Raw genomic sequence first — 20,791 nt, forward strand, 5'->3', positions numbered from 1 at the left:
TCGACTAAATTGGCCCCCCTTCTTCTAGAAATGTTTGAGCATTCTCGAAGCCAAGGATTTTTACCTCAAACTCTCACTGAAGCATCAATCACGCTTCTTCTAAAACTAGATAAAGACTCTCTGGAATGCGGCTCATATAGACCAATATCACTTTTAAATACGGATGTCAAAATATTTGCAAAGGTCATAGCTTCTAGGATAGAGACCATAATGCCTGAATTGATTTCTTCAGACCAGACCGGGTTCATGAAAAACCGTCATTCCTTTACTAATATCCGTAGGCTCTTGGGAGTTATTCACTCCACTGCATCCTCAGATATTCCCGAAATAGTTGTGTCTTTAGACGCAGAAAAGGCCTTTGACAGAGTGGAGTGGAACTATTTGTTCACCGTTTTGGAAAGATTTTACTTCGGACCAAAAATTCTTTCATGGATCCGTCTATTATACACTGCACCAAAGGCTTCAATAATTACGAACAAATCACGCTCTTAAGCTATCCCTCTCGGGAGAGGCACCAGACAGGGATGTCCGCTTAGCCCGCTCCTTTTTGCCCTGGCTATTGAGCCCTTATCTATTATGTTGAAAGCTTCTGAATCTGTCCATGGAATTTGTAGAAGAGGCATGGAACACAAAGTAAGCCTTTATGCTGACGATCTCTTATTATTTATTTCAGACCCCGTAAAGGTTATTCAAAATCTAGTCCAAATATTAAAGATATTTGGTAGTTTTTCAGGATATAAACTAAATTTATCAAAGAGTACATGTTTTCCTCTAAATGGTCCAGCTTTGACACTAACAAGCTCAGACATGCCTTTCCAAATAAACAAATCAGGATTCAGATATCTGGGGATTAACATTACACGTACCATGGCCAGCCTTTATGTAAATAATTTCATACCTTTGCTTAATAAGCTCAAACTTGATTTTCAGAAATGGAATATGTTACAATTAACTCTTGCAGGTAGAATCAACTGTGTCAAAATGAATGTACTGCCTAGGTTTTTATACCTGTTTCAGAGTCTCCCAATTTTTCTCTCAAAATCGTTTTTTCAAATGATCGATAAAATGGTCATATCATTTTTATGGTGTGGTACATGGACGTAATTTTGATTTCAAAAGTGGGGGGGACATAGATTCGTCGCTATTTAAATATTTGGTTTTAACCGTAAAAACTGGGGGGGACCAAAGCCGGCTTTTGAAAAAGTGGGGGGGACATGTCCCCCCCCAAAATTACGTCCGTGGTGTGGTAAAGTCCCCAGAGTACACAAAGAGCTTCTCCAAAAACCTAGGTCTCAGGGTGGATTAGCACTCCCAAACTTTATGTCTTATTATTGGGCAGCAAATCTACAAAAAATAATACTTTGGATGGAATCTCCACAGGCAGAGTGGTGTAAATGGAATCCAGCGCATGCTCTGCAACATCTTTTGCTGCGCTAGTTACCTCCAAATTACCTCTTCCTATTGCACAGTACACTACATGTCCAGTTGTTAAGAACACTCTAAAAATCTGGACACAATTTCGTCGAAATTTTAAACTCTTAGACCTTTAGTTACAGGCCCCAACATGCAATAATCATCAATTCCCTTCAACAAAGTTAGATTCTACCTATGCACACTGGCAGAAGCTCGGTTTAACCAAATTCAGTGACTTGTTTTTAGAAGACATTTTTGCCAGCTTCACAGATCTCTCTGCTAAATTTAAGCTCTCCAACGCTAGTTTATTTTGTTATTTCCAACTATGGCATTTCATCCATAAAGATTGTTCAACTTTTCCATATTTGCCTCCAAGATCTGGACTAGATATGGTTTTAGAGATCTCACCAGAATCCAGAGGTCTGGTCTCACGTATATACAATATTATTTTATCTTTTAAAAACTCATTACAGGAAAGGGTGCACTTGGAGTGGGAGAAGGAGATTGGAATGGAGATATCCGACCAAACCTGGGATAGTGCACTAGCTAGAGTCAACGGAACATCCTCCTGTGCTCGACTCAGTTTAATTCAGTTCAAAGTGCTACACAGAGTACATTATAGTAAAGTTAAATTGGCTAAAATTTATCCCAACATTTGTGATACGTGTGATCGTTGTCACGTCGCCAAGGCTGATTTGACACACATGTTCTGGGCATGTCCCAGACTGTCAGAGTTCTGGACAGCCATTTTTTATTTCTTATCAGAAGCACTGGACACTGATGTGCAACCCAATGTGGTAACAACTATCTTTGGCATCCTGGAAGATGTTGCCCCAGTTAGTAACAAAGAAAGAGATGTCTTTGCCTTTGCTACTCTTCTAGCACGGAGAAGAATTTTGCTAGATTGGAAATCGGCTTATCCACCTAAATTCACACACTGGCTTAGAGACCTTTTACTATTTCTTAAATTAGAAAAGATTAAGTATTCTCTTAGAGGATCAACTAAAAATTTTTACAAAATTTGGAGCCCAGTACTATCTGATTTTGAAAATATGCAAACAATCAACCAGGATTAAGTAAAATTACAATACTTTAATTGAACTGATAATAGAATCGGTACATGATCTCCCCTGCTGCGTTGTTTCTGTTGTTTTTTTTTTTTTTTTGGGGGGGGGGGGTTGTTGGTTTTTTGTGTTATTGATTGTTTTTGTTTTGAAAAATTGTAATGCAAAAACGCTGTCTGATACTTGTCTTTCAAGTATCTGCTCAGTTCAATAAAAATATACGTAAAAAAAAAAAAAAACGACAGGCCCCACACTTTGAGAAACGCTGCTCTAAAGCAAGGTCTTCTGCAGGAGTGAGGGCTGCTACAGGGAGAAGCCTCTCGCTGCAGCCTGCAGGAAGGCGGAGTTGGACATCCAACCCCGCCCACATCCAACTCCACCCTCTTCCGAAGTCCGAAGCCACGCCCATGTTACATTCGAAACTTGGACTGTTTTTGCTCCCAGTAAACAGAACTTCCAGAACTATTTACGTGTGTTTTATAAGTGTTTTAATTGCAGAAGTGCATTTTCAAGTACTTTAGCCTAAATTCCAGCACTTTTCAAATCTGAAACACAGTGCAACATTAAAATTGGTCAGGTAAATGTTCCTTCCCCTGTGTTTGAGGGGTGTTTCTTTATACTACCACATATCGTTTCGGACAACACTGCAAAGAATGTGATGCGCGCGAGGTGTGCGGAGTCGCGCGCTACGGTCACTCACGAAAGTATAACTAGCTTTATAGGGGAGACACGGAAAGGCAACGCTAAAAAGGAGAGCTCTTATGTGATTTAGGAATGTGGATCTTGTGTTTAAAAATGTCTTTTATAGAATTATTTGTTCAATTAATTGGTTCAACGCAGACAGATTTCTTCATAACTTATAATTAGTAGGCTTGAAAGTTACCGGATCGAGGCAGACAGTTCCCGGGAACGCACCCTTCAGGCTCAAATTAAGCCCTGATTACACCCCTTCTCCATTACCAACATTACCAACATACCCCTTCTCTATCACCAACATTATCAGTAAACAGTAAACATTACCATTTTAATTGTGTACTTATAGTAGCAGAGTTGCCAACTCTCACGCATTGAGCATGAGACACACGCATTTGACCGTCTTCACACGCTCTCACGCCACACATCCGATTTCTCACGCCGAAAAAAATCTAGTTTATTTACTTCTGATCTACATCTATGATTCAATGAGTTACTAGTTCGCTCTGGCGCCAACCACCGGCGATCGATCTATCACGATATAATACTTAATTTGTGTCCATTTTACATCCCCCCGTCAACATTTTACGTTCGCCACCCAATAAATAAAAATAATGAATAACATACATGGAACGATACACAAAGTAAACGAGGTATGTGTAAATTAAGCGCAACGACGTGTCTCTTGAACACTTGTGAGTTATTATGCATATTTTCAAGTGCCACACAGTTATTCTCGAATGAAGAAGTAGTGGGTTGGCGCACGACAGCGCATTAGAGGGTGCAGTTGGATGTGGGCGGGGTTGGATGTCCAACTCCGCCTTCCTGCAGGCTGCAGCGAGACATACTTGGCTACAGGAGGCCCACCACCAGTAGCAGTTTTCTTTCTGGTTGCTAAAATATTTTATACAGTTATTTAATATGGTGTTTTACCTTTTCCTGCACATTAGACTAATCAACTGTACTTACCATTCTGGAGTATATTTTTATATTTCACGTTGACCTGCTGCCACGTTCTCTTAACCCCGCGCATGTTACTTCTAAATCAGTAAATTATTAACATTATTAATTTACTATAACACTTTTAAAATGCCAATGAATGGATTAAATTATATGTTCACACATTTAATCTGTCTGCAATATTCGGCAGCTTCTCTGGCTTTATTAATACAGGACGTGTTGCCTTTCTTCATAATAACGTCTTTATATTCCTCATACAGACGTATGAGTAGCTGCTCGTTCTTTCAGCTCTTTCGACATTTTCTTGCCTTTTCAAATATCGATTAGTGAGGCTGCTTAAATACTGTGTGCATGCGCATGATCGCCGATCAGCGCTGGACTGGGACAAAAAATCGGCCCTGGCATTTTTGGTTTAGACCGGCCCCTCATAATTAGTGGAGCACAACCAACTTGTAATTTATGCATGTGGGGTACGACGTAGAAAAAAAATTAAAAAATTACTGTTTAAGTAATTGGATGCAATATTAGCATTATTATATGAATGAATGAATGTTCGATTTATATAGCGCCTTTCCAAATTCCCAAGGCGCTTTACAATTTAACACAGGTACAATTCACAGACAACCAATCACACACACACCGGTGAGAAGCGGCAGCCAATTGCGCACAGCGTACTCTCAACCGGGATCCACAGCCCCCTGGGGGACTGAATGGGGTGCAGAAAGGGGAGAGAGGACAGACCCTAGTGGCAGAGCACCATCCACCACTGGGCATACAAGCAAACACACAGACAGACAGACACTACTTTTTTTATTGAATATAGAGACACAGACTCACACTCAGGGAGAATTTTTTTTTTTGTTGACTGCCAATTTACCTATCCTCCATGTTTTTGGACTGTGGGAGGAAACCGGAGATCCCGGAGGAAACCCACGCAAACACGGGGAGAACATGGAAACTCCACTCAGATAGGGACTTGAACCCAAGACCCCAGTGCTGAGAGGCAAACGTTCTAACCACCAAGCCACCGTGTTACCCATATCACAATCACTTTTATTTTAATCACTGAATTTCTCCGATATAACAGCTCTAGGGGTGACATGCAATAGTCGCTGATACACCCCCTAGTCGACTATGAACGTCATAGTCGAATGTACCATTCTAACTGCATGGGGGTGCCCAAGGATGCTGCTAAGCATTAGTTGCTACATGAAATGTCTTTGTTTTCGTTATATATAGCCTTTTGTCAAATAAAATCATCCTAATTTCTGTTAATAAATATTTTTTAATGATGTGTGCGCATTAACAATAGGCATCTTCCTTACTACACATTAATAAATCACACCCTGCAGTTGCACAGTCCAAATGAGCGGAGCTGAACACGCTACAGGTAGTCAGCATCTGATGAGATTTTAACGGCTACTAAAAAACTTTAAAAAGTATTTTGAAAAAGATAAAGATGAATCAAACAATGTAAAGTGCAAGTTATGTCATCAACGTCTTTCATTTCGCACGACAACAAGCAACATGGCATACCATTTAAAACGCGTCAGGCGAAAAAAAACCAGGCATGAAAATGGGTCAGGGGTTAAAAAGGTGAGAAGATGGGGGGGGTTGACATGTGATGTCATGGGGATACGGCGACGGGGGGTGGGGGGGGTGGCTGCTGGTGTACGGGGGTACAGCGACAGGTGATGCCAAATATTACGGGGCCCATAAGGTGACATCATGTAAAAAAAAATGCGTGGCCATGACTTACTAACAAGTGCGAACGAGATAATTAACGCGTGCGAACAAGATAATTAAGTATTACTTTATATAAAGCCAGGTTTACCTTCCTTGGGCAGTCAGTTCACAAACATCCCTGGGATCTGCTTGATTTGCTGTGAAAAAATAAACTTTGTTGCCGTGTGTGAAAGGCGACATTAGTATCTCGTTCCCACACGTCAATAAGTCGTGGCCACGCGTTATAATTTTTTTACATGATGTCACCTTACGGGCTCAGTAAAATATTGTAAAATCCATAAAAAAATTTTTTTTTGACTGTTGACGACTGTCCAATAAACTTCAAAGTCGTCGAGCGGCTGAATAGGGGAAACTAGTGCCCAACGCGTTAGCTATTCAAAACGTAAATCCAAGCTTGAGTTATGGTTGCTTTATTTCGTATCAAATCCAGAATTAAAACATCAGTGTCAACAGATCTCCACAATCCCCAAACATTATAAAATGCAGATACAAGCGATAATCCTTAGGGAACGTTTAAGTTAGCAACTTACAGCGTTTTAGGCGGTCAGCAAAAGTAGGCCTCCATCACCCAATCACTACCTGGCTCTCACCTAGCAAGTGCACAGGTGATATTACAAATTGTTACCGCCACAGACACCACGTGACCCAAACAGTACACAACCCTAAACCCAAGTCTACGTCTGTTCACAACATTGACTGTCTTGTCAATGGATTCAATGGAGGCAGATCCAGAAACGCAAGAAGCCGCTTTCACCATTCCAGATGGCTCAGTCAAAACCATTACCTCTTAATGAACCAATAAATATATCAGCTGTGAAAATTAGTGTAAAAAATACCAGGGTTCACGTGTATTTATTTTCTAACATGGGCTAAAGCACAGGTTAGACTCAAACGACAAGAGTTTACAGCTTCATCTTCAACCTTTTCAGCCGTGGCGCGAATGTTGTCCTCACACGTCCCTGTATTCACCAGTTACAACTAAAGAGACACTAGAAAAAAAATCCCGTTTATTATTTTATGTCACCGTTAACTACACGGGGTTGACGCGAACTTAATAGGCCCATCTATCTACCTATTTATCACAAGAGCTTGTGGCTAGCTCTGACAGTGTTCAACGCCGTAGCGAACGGCATAACTTTGTTTTACCGCAAAATATGAAAACGATTGAAACCATTAATTACCCAATTAAATCCACTGGTAAATGTACGATCTGGTAAATGTAGTGGTAAATGTACGCTCTTCTGCCTTGTCCCCGGTGTAGATAGCACTAGGTCCTGCCTCTCGTCCCGATTAGCAGTAAATGAATAACATGAATGAAGAATGTCCGTATGATTGAAACGCAATTTGGCCTCTATGATGGTTCTGGGCGGAAATTGCTGGCCACTGTGTCATTGAAATTGACGATTTCGGAAGTGCTCTGTTTGCTTATTAAGTCAATATGATCAGCGCAATACCAGTTTCAAATGACAGTAAAATTGACCAATCATATTTTCCCTCTTAGTGGGCGGGCTTAACTGTATGATACTTTCCGCCCGCTGTGACGACGCTAGCTGTCGTTAGCGTACCACCGCTAGCTAGTTTGGATTGATTCCTTTGATGCCCTCAGGCGCGTTGTTTACATATTCCGCTTCCGAGGAACACGGAACACCTTATTTTGCTTAAGAAGTTATCTAGTACAGATGTTATTGTTTAATGCGTTTTTAAAGATGTACTGTCGTCTCAATTTTTTTCTTTATTGCAGTTAGGAGAGGAAACAATTATTTTTCGGGGGGGTATGGGAGCGAGCCCAGGTATAATGGTCACGGTTCGCTACTGCTGTTGCTCCATGCTGCCTCTCCTTGAACAACGCGCTCAACACTGAATGTAGCAGGAATTACAGTGGACCACGCAGATAAAGGGTGAAAGGGATTTCATCCTATATGTTGATTGGTTCAGTCCACTGTCTATATTGAAGATGGGCCAATGGGCCGCCCACCCTAATTTGTGGGCCGGTCTCTGAAAAGAAGGGAAGAAAAAAAAATCCATCGGCCCCTGAGGACTGTCGGCCCACCGACCCACAAATGCCCGGTACGCCAGATTACCAGAGTCCAGCCCTGTCCCCGATTACAAAAGCCAGTCTTGAATGAACGGGAACAGGTTGAATCTGGATTTTGGAGTGCAGGGGTCGGCAACCTTTGAGACATGGAGTGCCAACTTTAACATTTCTAGTCAATGAGTGTGCCACTATCAACAAATAAAATTGGAGTCAGAGCGAACTACTAATAGTAATAGACCTGATTTATTTAAGCAAACTCGGAGCGGTCGTATTCTGCGTGGTCCTAGCGCTTGATTCGTTTAGAAAAAGTGGGGGGGGGGACATGTCTATTAAATTTTTTGCTGATGCTGGCCCAGCGTGCCAGTGATTATGCCTCGGTGTAATAGGTTGCCGACCCCTGCGTTAGTGTAACGGAACTAGACGGAAGTTAATTGTTTGGCTAACTCAAGCGAGGTTTACTTTAATAAGCGCCGCTTTCATGAGCTCTTGACTGATGCATGGTAATTATTTTAATACTCCACCCAAATGAATGTTAGCTGTGCTAACTACTTACAAAGCTTTCTAGCAATATACATTGGCTAAATAACCTCTTCAATGTGTTTCGGTGTCATTTTGGCTACATTTCAGCTAACTAGATAATAAAATGACTAACTCCGCAATTACGCTAAAACTTGGTACTAGGGTGTTACAAGTTTACTGCCCCACCTTAGATATTGTGCTAACGTTAACCAAATAGAAGTGGTTAAACACATCACTCCCAGTTCAGCCCCAAAACATTAACGGGAGGGGAACTGATGGAAAACTATTGCCGAAAATAAAATGGGTGTAACTTGAAATGGTAGTTCGGCTCATACCTGTCAAGTGTCTCGTTTTGGCTGGGAAAGTCCCGTATTTTACCGCCCTGTCCCGGCGTCATCCCGTATTTTTATTTTCCCGTATTTTCAGTTTTCAATTTTTATTTTTTTAAAAGCATTCATGTGCCGCGCCAAACAGAATTCTGTCACTAGCCTCGCGAGACTAGTGACAGAATTCTGTTTGGCGCGGCACATGAATGCTTTAAAAAAATAAAAATAGAAAACTCGTGGGTTTAGTCACATTTGTAGTTCAAAACATATTTGGGGTGTTTTTTCTTCACTTTTTGCCACTCCAAAGATGTTTTCGTCTCTCCTACAGCCTTGATTGCAGCTATATGCAAATAACCGATTATGCAAATTAGGCGATGACGTCATATACGGGAACTGTCCCGTATTTTTAAATACAAAACTTGACAGGTATGGTTCGGCTTTTGGTCAGTTTAATAAGTCTTATTTGTGCGGGTGGTGTAAAAATTGGGCTGCAACCAGGGAGTAAGAAATATTTTTGCTTAATTTTCAGCCAGTTTAGGCCAAACTTGCACCGGAAGTGCCATGGTATTTAATCTAAACTGCACTAAACATGTTTAATCTTCTGCTCGTAAGTGAATGTTAAAAAAATTATTTAATGTTTCCCATTTTTATTTGTGAGTACACATTTGTATGTGTGTCTGGCTGCAAACCATATTTTACCTTGTGAAATAATAAAATGTATCAATGTATTAAATAAAAGTCAATACTATATACTCAATACTCTAACGAAATAACAACCAAAGTAATTAAGAGGTGATAAACATTACATATGCATTCGGTTTTATTGAAGAAGATTTCAAGTGGCACCATTTTACCACTTCAAAATGTACAACAAAATTTAAACAGTTATTTATTCAATCTGGATACAAAAATACACATCTCAGTGAATTCCATATTGTAATAAATAGTTAACCATGCATCTACGATAAAAGGCACAGAAAACAGTCACTTAGTAGTCATAAAATTTACCAACTACTTTACCAAAAATCATCCAGATATCAATACAAGTGACTTAGTGTAACATTTTATCCCAAAGGAAAAACACATATACATCAGTTGTTTAACCTTAATAAATATGCAAATGCTGTATATAGCTATGCACAAAGTTTTAAAAATTAAACTGTGCCATTGTAAACACAATGTAAACAAATAAAACTCACATATCACTTCTCTTAATTGGATCAGGTCGGAGATATGCAATCCTGCTCTAAGAATTTCTCATGTGAATTGGTTTGGAAAAAATCAGGCAGTATACAGCTTTATGTACACCATGTATAGATAAGATCAAGCTTCCGTATGCCTGAAGTCTTGTGAAACCACCACTATTCTGGAGGAAATGCTCCTGTAATCTCGTTCAGAGAGTGAAACACACGGAATGTGTGGAGATGAATTCAGCGTAAGAGGAAGACTGCACTTGGCCATCCGAATGAAATGAAAGCAAATAAATCCACAGGTAGGCACCAGTGTTGTGAGGTCAATCAACCTGCTACAGTTTATAAATGGAAAACAATGTTAAGTCAAGTCTTATCTGCAGAGTTTTGTGTCCCTAAATCTTGAAGATGTTATATGCAAAAGATATCATGAAACCATGTAAAGCCATGTCACTTACACCTCTAAATGTTGACACATATGTCACTACATCTTGTTTGTAACGGGTTTCTAGAATAAAATTCTATGTATAGTTAACTGATGAATCTTTGGCAATGACTCAGGGGGAAATCATATTCGAAAAATGTTCTGATTTTTTTGTCAAATGCAGTACATATTCATGTAAAGTGAAAATAAAACATACATAAAAAGAACAATATGTTCATTCCTGAATGGCAGTAAACACAATTTTTCATAATGTCTAAAAATACCCATGTTTGTTAAACTCAGGAATACAGTGATGTAACCCCCCTCTCTTTCCACTGAAAAAATACTGTTGGCTGCCTCTTTCCTCCACGTGGAGGACAGACTCACACCTGCTTCCTGTTCCCTAAACACATTAGGATCAGAATCAAAGAAGAAAATAAGAACCCTGAAATCTGTTTTCTACAGCCAAATTTATGAGCAATTATTCTATGGGACAATTATTCTATTCTATGCACTCGCTTTGTAATTTCGTTTTTGTGTCAGTTGCTCTCACTTCACATTGGACCCATTTTTTGTTAGAGTAACTGTATGTGTATCAGAATAAAGATCCAGGGTGTGTGGCTATTTTTTGGTTGGGAGTCACTGAACTTCACCAAAGCCACCTTGTCATTCCTCAGTAATTCAGGTGGGATCTGCCACCCTCTAGAGGCAGATTATGTTATGACAATTTCACAAAGGTACCAAAATGCACACAGATGATTGAGATTACATGTGATTTACAGAATCTGATTAAAGGTAATGGGTGAAAAGTCTCTGTTATGGGATGAAATAAAGGAGGCCCAGCAGACAATTCTGCTGGTTCTAAATGTCTTAAAACATCCAGTTGTCTTGCAAATTATCCTGGAAGCACAGTTTAGAAGATAGATCAATGATTTTCTCAAGGAAGATTTTATGAATTTGGAGAGATTATGGAATGGTTAAGTCTGTTCACAAGCCACCTAATACCAAACTCAAGCATGAAATATTTTGTGATCTTTTTTGTTGTTGTTTTTTGTAAAAATTACATAATAAAGCTTCATAGAGAAGTAAATGTATCAAAATAAATACAATATTGCACCTTCAATAGAATACAACAGCACTTAACATATAAAGGCAATTACTAAACATTTTTATAATTCACATCGGTATCGTGGTGCACTATTCACAATCAAAAGTGTAAGCTCAATAAATCATGTTAGTATTAATCTATACAAACCTTTTCCTTACAATTGGAATCAACAGTATAGACAGTCTGATATATTTACAGTGCATATATTAACAAACAAAACTTTACTTATACTAGTATACCCTGTAATGCCATCAACTTAAATGTAGTTCTGGGTATTTTATCAAAATTACAATGTATCCCTAAATGCAATTCAAGGACCGAAAGTCAAGAGAAACCTATGCAAAGACAGATCATCTGCAATATCTTATGATCAAAACAAGATTTCTAGTCCAAGTAAAATAGTTAAGCAATTAAAGTAAATTTGGAGTTGATATGTAGAGAAGTGACTATATTTCCAATACCTAACAATTATCACACTAATATTTGATGCTTAAAATTAATGTATGTTACTGAGTTTTGGGAAACTCATACTTATAATTACTATTTAATTTGGAGAAATTCTAAATGGAAACTAAAACTCTCTTTCAAAAAGACAATGTGTTGGGCATATTCACTTTGGTACTGTTTTCATGGAGAACTGATATATTTTGTCTTACTTAATGTGCTAATTATGTATAAATGTCCTACCAATAAAGCAGATTTTACAATAAATATGGCACACCATTGCTCTTTGACACAGGTTTCATGCAAACAAATGAACAGAAATAAAGCAGCAGTCTAATAAGACCACAGGGATGCTTCAGTAGTAACAAATTGTATCATACTAAAGTCATATAAAACTTGTTCAAGTGTTAGTTTGTACAATAAAAAAACAAGACACTAATCATGCAGTGAAATAGATATCCAAATCAAGCATAAACCATGCAGCAGAATGTCACTGTTTCAGGAAACCCCTTTGCAAACATTTCCCTGGACTGCAGGCCAGTTTGCAATGATTGCAGTTTGATTGCAAGACCTCGCCAGCCATTTTCCTGTCTCCTCAAAATGTAAACAGTGCTGTTGAAAGAAGAATATTGCTGACACATCTCACCCTCATCCTATTGTATCCACCTACCACAAGGCGAAGGACCAGTAAGCTATTACGAGGCCTTATTTCACCCACAGTGAACAATTTATGGAAGTCCTGTTTTGCTACTTGACTCTTGAAGATGCCAGACGTTGTCTCTACAATGAGAGTTGCATACCTGATTGTGCCATCAATGCAGTAAGAAATGGCTTTTGTTTCCCCCTATAAATTTATAGCCACCCGGAATGTTCTACATCTATTTTGGCACCAGCACTCATTTTAAAACAGCATTCTGAAGTTCTCTAAAGCTATGCTAAAGTAAGGGGGAGGGAACTCCTCAATACCAAGCTTTTCCAGACAGTGGCGCTCTAAACACTGTTCACCTCAGGTCAAGAAACAGACACTCGGGCCTCACAGGTCGATCATGGCACTTTTGGCCAGTTCCTTAGTTCCCTGAAGAATTCTCTTCATATGACCCACCTTCGAGATCCCCAGATCCTGTAGAGATGAGCAGACAAAGTCCACTGAGAATAACATTTTGCACACACACACACACACACACACACACACACACACACACACACACACACACGTGTGTGTGTGTAATATGTATTTTAATATGTAAAAATGATTATTTATTCATTATTTAAAACATAAAATTACAACAAAAATAAAATGCACATGCTATTCTGCTTTCTAAAAACACTACTGTCTACTACACTGCAGTTAAAACATTAATAGGGTTCACAGATTATACTTGTATGCATATACATTAGCTGTACACATATACATTAACTATTACACTTTGCCAACAATGCTAATGCAGCTGGGTACAGTTTAGAGCATTGCATAATTGTTTTTCTTGAAATAACTGATTTCATAAATTGATTCCGATTTTCATAAATACACCATGAAAACTCAAGAAACAACATGGAAGTTCTTACAGATAAATGACAGGAACATTTGAAATGAGGGGATCACAAGAAAAAACAGCATAGTCCTGGAAATATTCATTATGGGTTTTCATTTAAATGTGCATTTTGGCTTCATTTTGGTAAATGGTGCAGCATCAATTTTCCATTACTAAATTTTTTTGATTCTATAACTGTTTTTCATCATGAAGGCGATTAACGAATTCAACACAAATAACAAATGGACAACGAAAAATCATTCATCTAATCATTTCACACTTTGTCTGGTTAAAAAGTGGACAGAGCTACTGTGTAAGTAATGCATACATTTTGTTTTATTGGTGCATTTCTCTTGGTGAGGTTACAGTGTGGCAGGAATCTTCACACCGACATGGATATATCCAAAAAGTGCAAATGATAGCACACAAATGAAAAAAATGTCCAAATGACACCTTCAATTACTGGTTTAAGAATTCATTTAGCCACAATCGTGAATTAATAGAACTGTTAAACTGACATACATGTGATCAGGTGAGCTACAGATTTGCACTTGATATAGAAATGTAATCTAAGCTTTACTTCTGGTGATGTAATTTTGCCTGACCATGTGAAGACTCACACCAGTTTTCACACACTCACACATGCACTCTTCTCTCACCGTACTCCAAAGATTTGACAAACAGGCATCTTGCTCTCACCGGGTGGGCTTCACACAGGTTGGCTTGTCCGTGACACCTCCATACGCACTATACTACAGGTGCAGCTGCGATTTCAGCTTCAGTGAATGAGACTCTATCCCACCCCTCACTGACTCTACTCTACACCTCACTGACTCTACCCTACACCTCAGGCTGCAGCATGTCAGGGTCACAGACAGTTAGTATGTAAGTGGGTTCGAGTCCCAAACGACACTTGTACATAGGAAGCCAAGCAGAGCAGTGCAGCACAAAACAGCAAACGGGTCAGGTCAAGAAACAGGACAGAAAGAGAGAGAAAGAGAGAGAGAGAGGCAGATTACAGGAGGAGAGAGAAACGTCTGATCATTCTCAGGGACATTGTGAGGCACGAAAGGGGGGTGTGTTGTATACCTTCAGGTCCCTCCTCTCCAGGTGTAGGAGCTCAGAGCCACGGATGTCATGCCGGATGAAGGTGTCTTTGTACTCCCCCAAGCTGAGCTGCTCCAGCCAGGATCCCACCTCCTCAGTGCCCCACCTCTGAACTACACAAGTCAAGAGCGAGAAACCCCCCTTGAGTCTCTAAGGCCCCGCACACACACAGAGGACAAGAGCCAAGGGGCTGAGTTGGATGGGGTGGAAATGAAGAGAAAAACAACCACTACCACAGTAACCACAAAGGGAGAAAAAAATCACACCAGAGAAAGAAACACAGGAAGGAGAGGCAGCAGGGGCTGGCGAAGAAAGGGTTAAACAGGCTCGGTTTGGTGAAGATCTCTGGTCACATACCCAGAGGTTCTCGAGCATGCAGGTTATCACAGTTGGACATCCAACACCGCATTCAGAGCACACACAAAAGAGGAGAGAAACAAACAGAGAGAGAGAGAGAGAGGTAGGTAGGGACAGAGAGAACCAGAGAGAAGAACAGAGAAGGGAGTTTGACAGGCTGAAGCCTGCGTACCCTAACGCTCTACATCACTTCCCTGCACATGTCCTTTCCCATTTGTCCTCTCCCACGTGTCCACCCCATCCATCTAAAGTCTGGCTCATCCATAAGGATTTTGAGATTCATTTTTAATTCAAGACTGATTCTGCTAATGGCTTCCTTCATTTCAAAATATAGACACTCCTGTAGACCCATGACGAAGGGACGCACTTACGTGTAACATTCACTTCCCTGAAAAGGAATATCGTGTGGCTTTTATAATGCAAACCACATAGGTACATGGCAGTATGTATTTTTTCATCTCCTAAATGTACCCCCACACAAATAAGAAAGACAAGTCAGGAATTCTGGCTGTGTGAAGCCAATAGGTGTCCTGTGAGATGAGCATGTCGAGGTTGTCCTTCTGTGAGATGAGCATGTCGAGGTTGTCCTGTGAGCTGAGCCTTGGTTTTGTGTTTGATTCATATATGTGGACACAAGGGACCATATTTGACTCACAGTATGACATCATGAACAGAGGAGGTACAGGATGGTCATGACTGGTTAGGTTGGACCAATGACACCACATGAGCACATGAGAGTACGTTTGGGGTGGATGGGTGTAGGGTGTGAGGGTGAGTAGGGTCAATGCTTTGTGTAGTTCTCTGTCATTAAACAGGGCACACCCCACTGCCATAATGACTTTAAGAAATCAGACACGCCATTCTTTAACAGAGCAATATTATATTAGTAAGTGATGTGACCATGTTCTCAAAATAAAATAACAACAAGATACTCCTGTCAATTTCAGAACACAATGCACTGCACCCCATGAATGCAACAAACTCCATGGACATGCCTGCTCCTTAAAAGTGAGAACAGCGCTCTTACCTGACTGTGGGCTGGACTTCTTCAAGACCTTCTCCTTCTTGAACTTTGGCACAATGCGAAACATGCCACCACGACTATTCCTCTTCCCATACTCCAGTGAGTGATCCTACACACACACACACACACACACACACACCTTTGATGCTGTGCACATGCTGGTGATGACTAAGACCAGTATTTTAATCACTCAACTCTCCATTATCACATTCTGTTCATTATCTCACCCTCTCTATGACACACAGACCGCCCAGGGCAGCAGTACTTCATATGCATCCTGTGTGGGTTCGGGCAGGACTCACCTCCTCATCGTTGGGCTGGAGGATGTAGTAGAGCCAGGGGACTTCAGCCAGCTTGCCCAGCTCCACCTCCACACTCTGCAGGGAGGTGGAAAGCTGCTCCTCGTCGGGCGGCTCCAGCTGCTGCGAGGACGGGAGACACAGTGTTAAGACACGGCCAAGAACCACATGAGGAGGAGCCATAAAGCACAACAGCTGTGCCAAAGGAAACCATGACAAGCTCAAATGTTTCATTCAGCCTCACTGGCATCAGGGAGTTAATCCTTTAGTAAATGAGGCTCCACTGTCAAAAGGAAAAAATAACACAGAACTTTTGAAAAATGGCCTTACCAAAGACACTCGCCCTACAAGTAATGACTCAGTCTCGTTGTGCAAGGCCTTCACCGTGCTGGCCACCTCAATAGCTGTGTTTCTGGTCAGACTCTAAAATACAGAAGCATAGAGACACCATACTTCAGTACATCATGACCAAACACCAACATTTTGACTGTACGTGTTCAGCATGTCTCACCTCAGGGAACTTGGGGTGAGTTTTGTTGATGGCGTGCGATGCAGCGTTGACAGCGTGGGCGAGCTCTTGCTCCAGGAGCCCGTTGGTCTTGGCTGCTTCACAGATGTGGGTGATGAGCTCGTCGGCGGCTCGGGCGCACATCTGCACGAGCGCGGCTTCGTCCTCGGTGGCCAGGTCCACGGAATGCTGTGGGTACAGGTGCGGGCGCAGGGACGGCTTGTCGTACTTCAGCTTGTCCTCCCACGACTTCAGCGTGTTCTCGAATGCCTGAGGAGGGCCAAGGCACAGTGCTTCAGCCGGGCTGGCTCCAGTCCCACAGGCCTCGAGCACACAGGTGTGCACACGGCACATCAGCACTCACCCTGTCTCTTGTGAGCATCTGGGCCCGGTTCTTGTGCTGGATTTTAATAACGCCAGGCGGCTGGATCCAGGCTTCTCCGTCCACCTGGACAGGCACTCCTTCATCTCCCAGAATAGTGATCTTCACTGTGCGACACTATGATCAAGTCAAAGAGAAGGAGAGCATTTCACGACTGGTAAAGTCATGTACCAGTATGGTCAGTATGGTCATGTAACCAGTCGGTCAAGCCCAAGCGTATCATGGTGCTGTACCTCCTCCCACCCTCTAGGGGTTGGTAGGCCAGGGAGGTACTAAATAGGGAGGCTTAAATAGAGAAAGCCAGGTAGGGTTATGATCAGATAATGGCTTTCAGCCACACTTTCTCTGCAATCTCCTTGATGGGAAACCTTGGGTTTGCTGCCTGTTGAAATTACTGTCTTTCCTTCTTGTGCTTGTCATCAAAAGGAACTTGTGCTTTTTAATGATTGGGCTGTACACTTTTAGGAGGATTGCACAGTAGCTTAAAATACAGGTGTATATGTTATATGTTATATTAAATGCTATGCATGATGATAAATAATATGCTTAAATGTTAGGCTTAGTGCTATGCTTAATGTTATGCTAAATGAGTGGTTGTTATTAATAAGACTACTTTAAATCCAAAAACCCCTATGGAATTCATAAATAACAGGACCCAGATACCCTCGGCTGGATCAGGGTTATTGAGGCCTCACCCTGGAGCCAGGCCTGGGGGAGGGGCTCCTTTGGCAAGCACCTGGTGGCCGGGTTTCTACCCATGGGGCCCAGCTAGGCACAGCCCGAAGGAGATACATGGGTTCACTCTCCCATGGGCCCACCACCTGTGCAAGTACAAGGGGTACGGTGCATTGTGGATTGGGTGTACCGATCCTTGGTTACTGAAACTGGCTCTTGGGACATGGAATTAAACCTCTTTGGTTGGGAAGAAGCCTGAGCTGGTGTGCGAGGCTGAGAGATACCAACTAGATATAGTGGGGCTCACCTCAACACACGGTTTGTGTTCTGGAACCAATCCTCTCGAGGGAGGCTGGACTTTATTCTTTTCTGGAGTTGCCTAGGGTGAAAGGCGGAGGGCTGGAGAGGGCTTATTCATAGCTCCCCGGCTCGCTGCCTGTGTGTTGGGGTTTTCTCCGGTAGACAGGAGGGTTGCTTCCCTGCGCCTTTGGGTTGGGGAACAGGCTCTGACTGTTGTTTGTGCTTATACACCAAATGGCAGTTCAGGGTACCTGGCCTTCTTGGAGTTCTTGGAGGGGATACTGAAAGGAGCCCCTTCTGGGGATGGGTACAGGAGGGCCAAGCGGATCGCGGCTTTGTCCGTTGCGGAGGCAAAAACTCAGGTATTGGGGAACTTCAATGCTCACATGGGCAATGACAGTAAGACCTGGAAGGGTGTGATTGGGAGGAATGGCCTCTCCGATCTAAACCTGAGAGGTGTTTTGTTATTGGATTTCTGTGCTCGTCACATTCTGGCCATAACGAACACCATGTTTGAGCACAGAGGTGTCCATAAGTGCACATGGCACCAGGACACCTTAGGTCTCAGGATCGATTTTATAATCATGTCGGACTTGCGACCATGTGTCTTGGACACTCAGGTAAAGAGAGGAGCCGAGATGTCAACCAATCACTACTTAGTGGTGATTTGGATCAGATGGCAGGTGAGGATGCCAGACAGACCTGACAGACCCAAACATATCATTCAGAAAGGTCTTTAACTCCAACATTCAGCAGAGCTTTGACAGCATCCCAAGGTAGGCCGGAGACATCGAGTCCGAGTGGGCTTTGTTCCGTGCCTCCATTGTCAATGCGGCGGACCAGAGCTGTGGCCGCAAGGTTGTCGGTGCTTGTCGTGGTAGCAATCCCCGAACCCGATGGTGGACACCTCGGGTAAGGGAATCTGTCATGCTGAAGAAAGAGTCCTATCAGGCCTGGTTGACTCGTGGGACTCCGGAGGCAGCAGATGGGTACAGGAGGCAACTCACGAGGGGAAAGCAGTTTCTGACCAACACTGTATACAGTGGGGCTGGGGATCTGCTGACCTCAACTGGGGATGTCATTAGCCAGTGGAAGGAATACTTTGAGGATCTTCTCAATCCCACCATCACATCTTCCATAGAGGAAGCTGAGCTGGGGGATTCAGACGGGGGTTTGCCCATCACTCAGGCTGACGTGACCAGGGTAGTTGTGAAACTCCTTGGCGGCAAGGCTCTGGGGGTAGATGAGATCTGCCCTGAGTTTCTTAAGGCTTTGGATGTTGTAGGGCTGTCCTGGCTGACACACAGGCATGAAAATGGGTCAGGGGTTAAAAAGGTGAGAAGACCGGGGGGCGGGGCATGTGACGTCATGGGGATACGGCGACGGGGCGTTGACATGTGGGGGGGGGCGTTGACATGTGACGTCAAATATTACGGAGCCCGTAAGGTGACATCATGTAAAAAATATAATAACGCGTGGCCACGACTTACTAACGCGTGCGAACAAGATAATTAAGTATTACTTTATATAAAGCCAGGTTTACCTTCCTTGGGCAGTCAGTTCGCGAACATCCCTGGGATCTGCTTGCTTTGCTGTGAAAAAATAAACTTTGTTGCCGCGTGTGAAAGGCGACATTAGTATCTCGTTCCCACACATTAATAAGTCGTGGCCACGCGTTATTAATTTTTTTACATGATGTCACCTTACGGGCTCCGTAAAATATAGTAAAATCCATAAAAAATTTTTTTTTGACTGTCATGTCAATGGATTCAATGTATGGAGCCAGATCCGTAAACGCGATAAGCTGCTTTCGCCATTCCAGATGGCTCAGTCAAAACCATTACGTCTTAATGAACCAATAAATACATCAGCGGCGAAAATGAGTGTAAAAATACCAGGTTCAATACCAGGGGGTGGCAAACGTAATATGTTGAGCGGGGGGTGGCGTAATTTGTTGAGTGGATTGCAGATTGGCTACCGTGAATGTCAATCAAAATACAACCGTCAGTGCAGATGTGCGATTCATCTACTACTATTTTATGTGACGCGATCTACGCACATTCCTTCGCGATCGACCGACACTTCCTTCGCGATCGACCGGTCGATCGCGATCGACGTAATGAGCACCCCTGTAATAGGCCTATCTATCTACCTATTTATCACAAGAGCTTGTGGCTAGATCTGACAGTGTTCAACGCTGTAGCGAACGGCAGTAACTTTGTTTTACCGCAAAATATGAAAACGATTGAAACCATTAATAACCCAATTAAATCCACTGCGAAATGTACGATCTGGTAAATGTAGTAGTAAATGTACGATCTGGTAAATGTAGTGGTAAATGTACGATCTGGTAAATGTAGTGGTAAATGTACGCTCTTCTGACTTGTCCCGGTGTAGCACTAGGTCCTGCTTCTCGTCCCGCTTAGCAGTAAATGAATAACATGAATGAAGAACGTTGGTATGATTGAAACGCAATTTGGCCTCTATGAAGGTTCTGGGCGGAAACTGCTGGCTGGCCACTGTCATTGAAATTGCCGATTTCGGAAGTGCTCTGTTTGCTTATTACGTCAATATGATAATTAATACATATAATCTCCCGACCCCCCCCCCCCCCCCCCAAACAAAAAACTCATCGGATCTACACGATTCATGTAGGTCACCCTTTTCAACTTCAAAACGGCAAAT

The 20,791-nt window shown here is 42.1% G+C and overlaps 1 protein-coding gene across 6 annotated transcripts in view; it reads right to left on the reverse strand.

Moving 5' to 3' along the window:
- Positions 1 to 9,564: 9,564 nt before the first annotated feature.
- Positions 9,565 to 20,791, reverse strand: part of dgkh (diacylglycerol kinase, eta) — a 109,530-nt gene continuing 98,303 nt past the window's right edge. For 5 of the 6 annotated variants that reach the window (XM_076985310.1, XM_076985309.1, XM_076985313.1 and 2 more), the window contains 7 exons: positions 17,114 to 17,248; positions 16,753 to 17,019; positions 16,572 to 16,664; positions 16,245 to 16,364; positions 15,946 to 16,051; positions 14,544 to 14,674; positions 9,565 to 13,042 (listed from right to left, as the gene is read on the reverse strand). In XM_076985310.1, the coding sequence (XP_076841425.1) occupies positions 12,956 to 13,042; positions 14,544 to 14,674; positions 15,946 to 16,051; positions 16,245 to 16,364; positions 16,572 to 16,664; positions 16,753 to 17,019; positions 17,114 to 17,248 (939 nt within the window). In that variant the 3' untranslated portion in view covers positions 9,565 to 12,955. The remainder of the gene's footprint in view (positions 13,043 to 14,543; positions 14,675 to 15,945; positions 16,052 to 16,244; positions 16,365 to 16,571; positions 16,665 to 16,752; positions 17,020 to 17,113; positions 17,249 to 20,791) is intronic. The other variant, XM_076985311.1, reaches the window with a different exon arrangement.

The sequence above is a fragment of the Brachyhypopomus gauderio genome, unplaced genomic scaffold (genome assembly GCF_052324685.1).
Source record: "Brachyhypopomus gauderio isolate BG-103 unplaced genomic scaffold, BGAUD_0.2 sc40, whole genome shotgun sequence".
NCBI classification, from domain to species: Eukaryota; Metazoa; Chordata; class Actinopteri; order Gymnotiformes; family Hypopomidae; genus Brachyhypopomus; species Brachyhypopomus gauderio.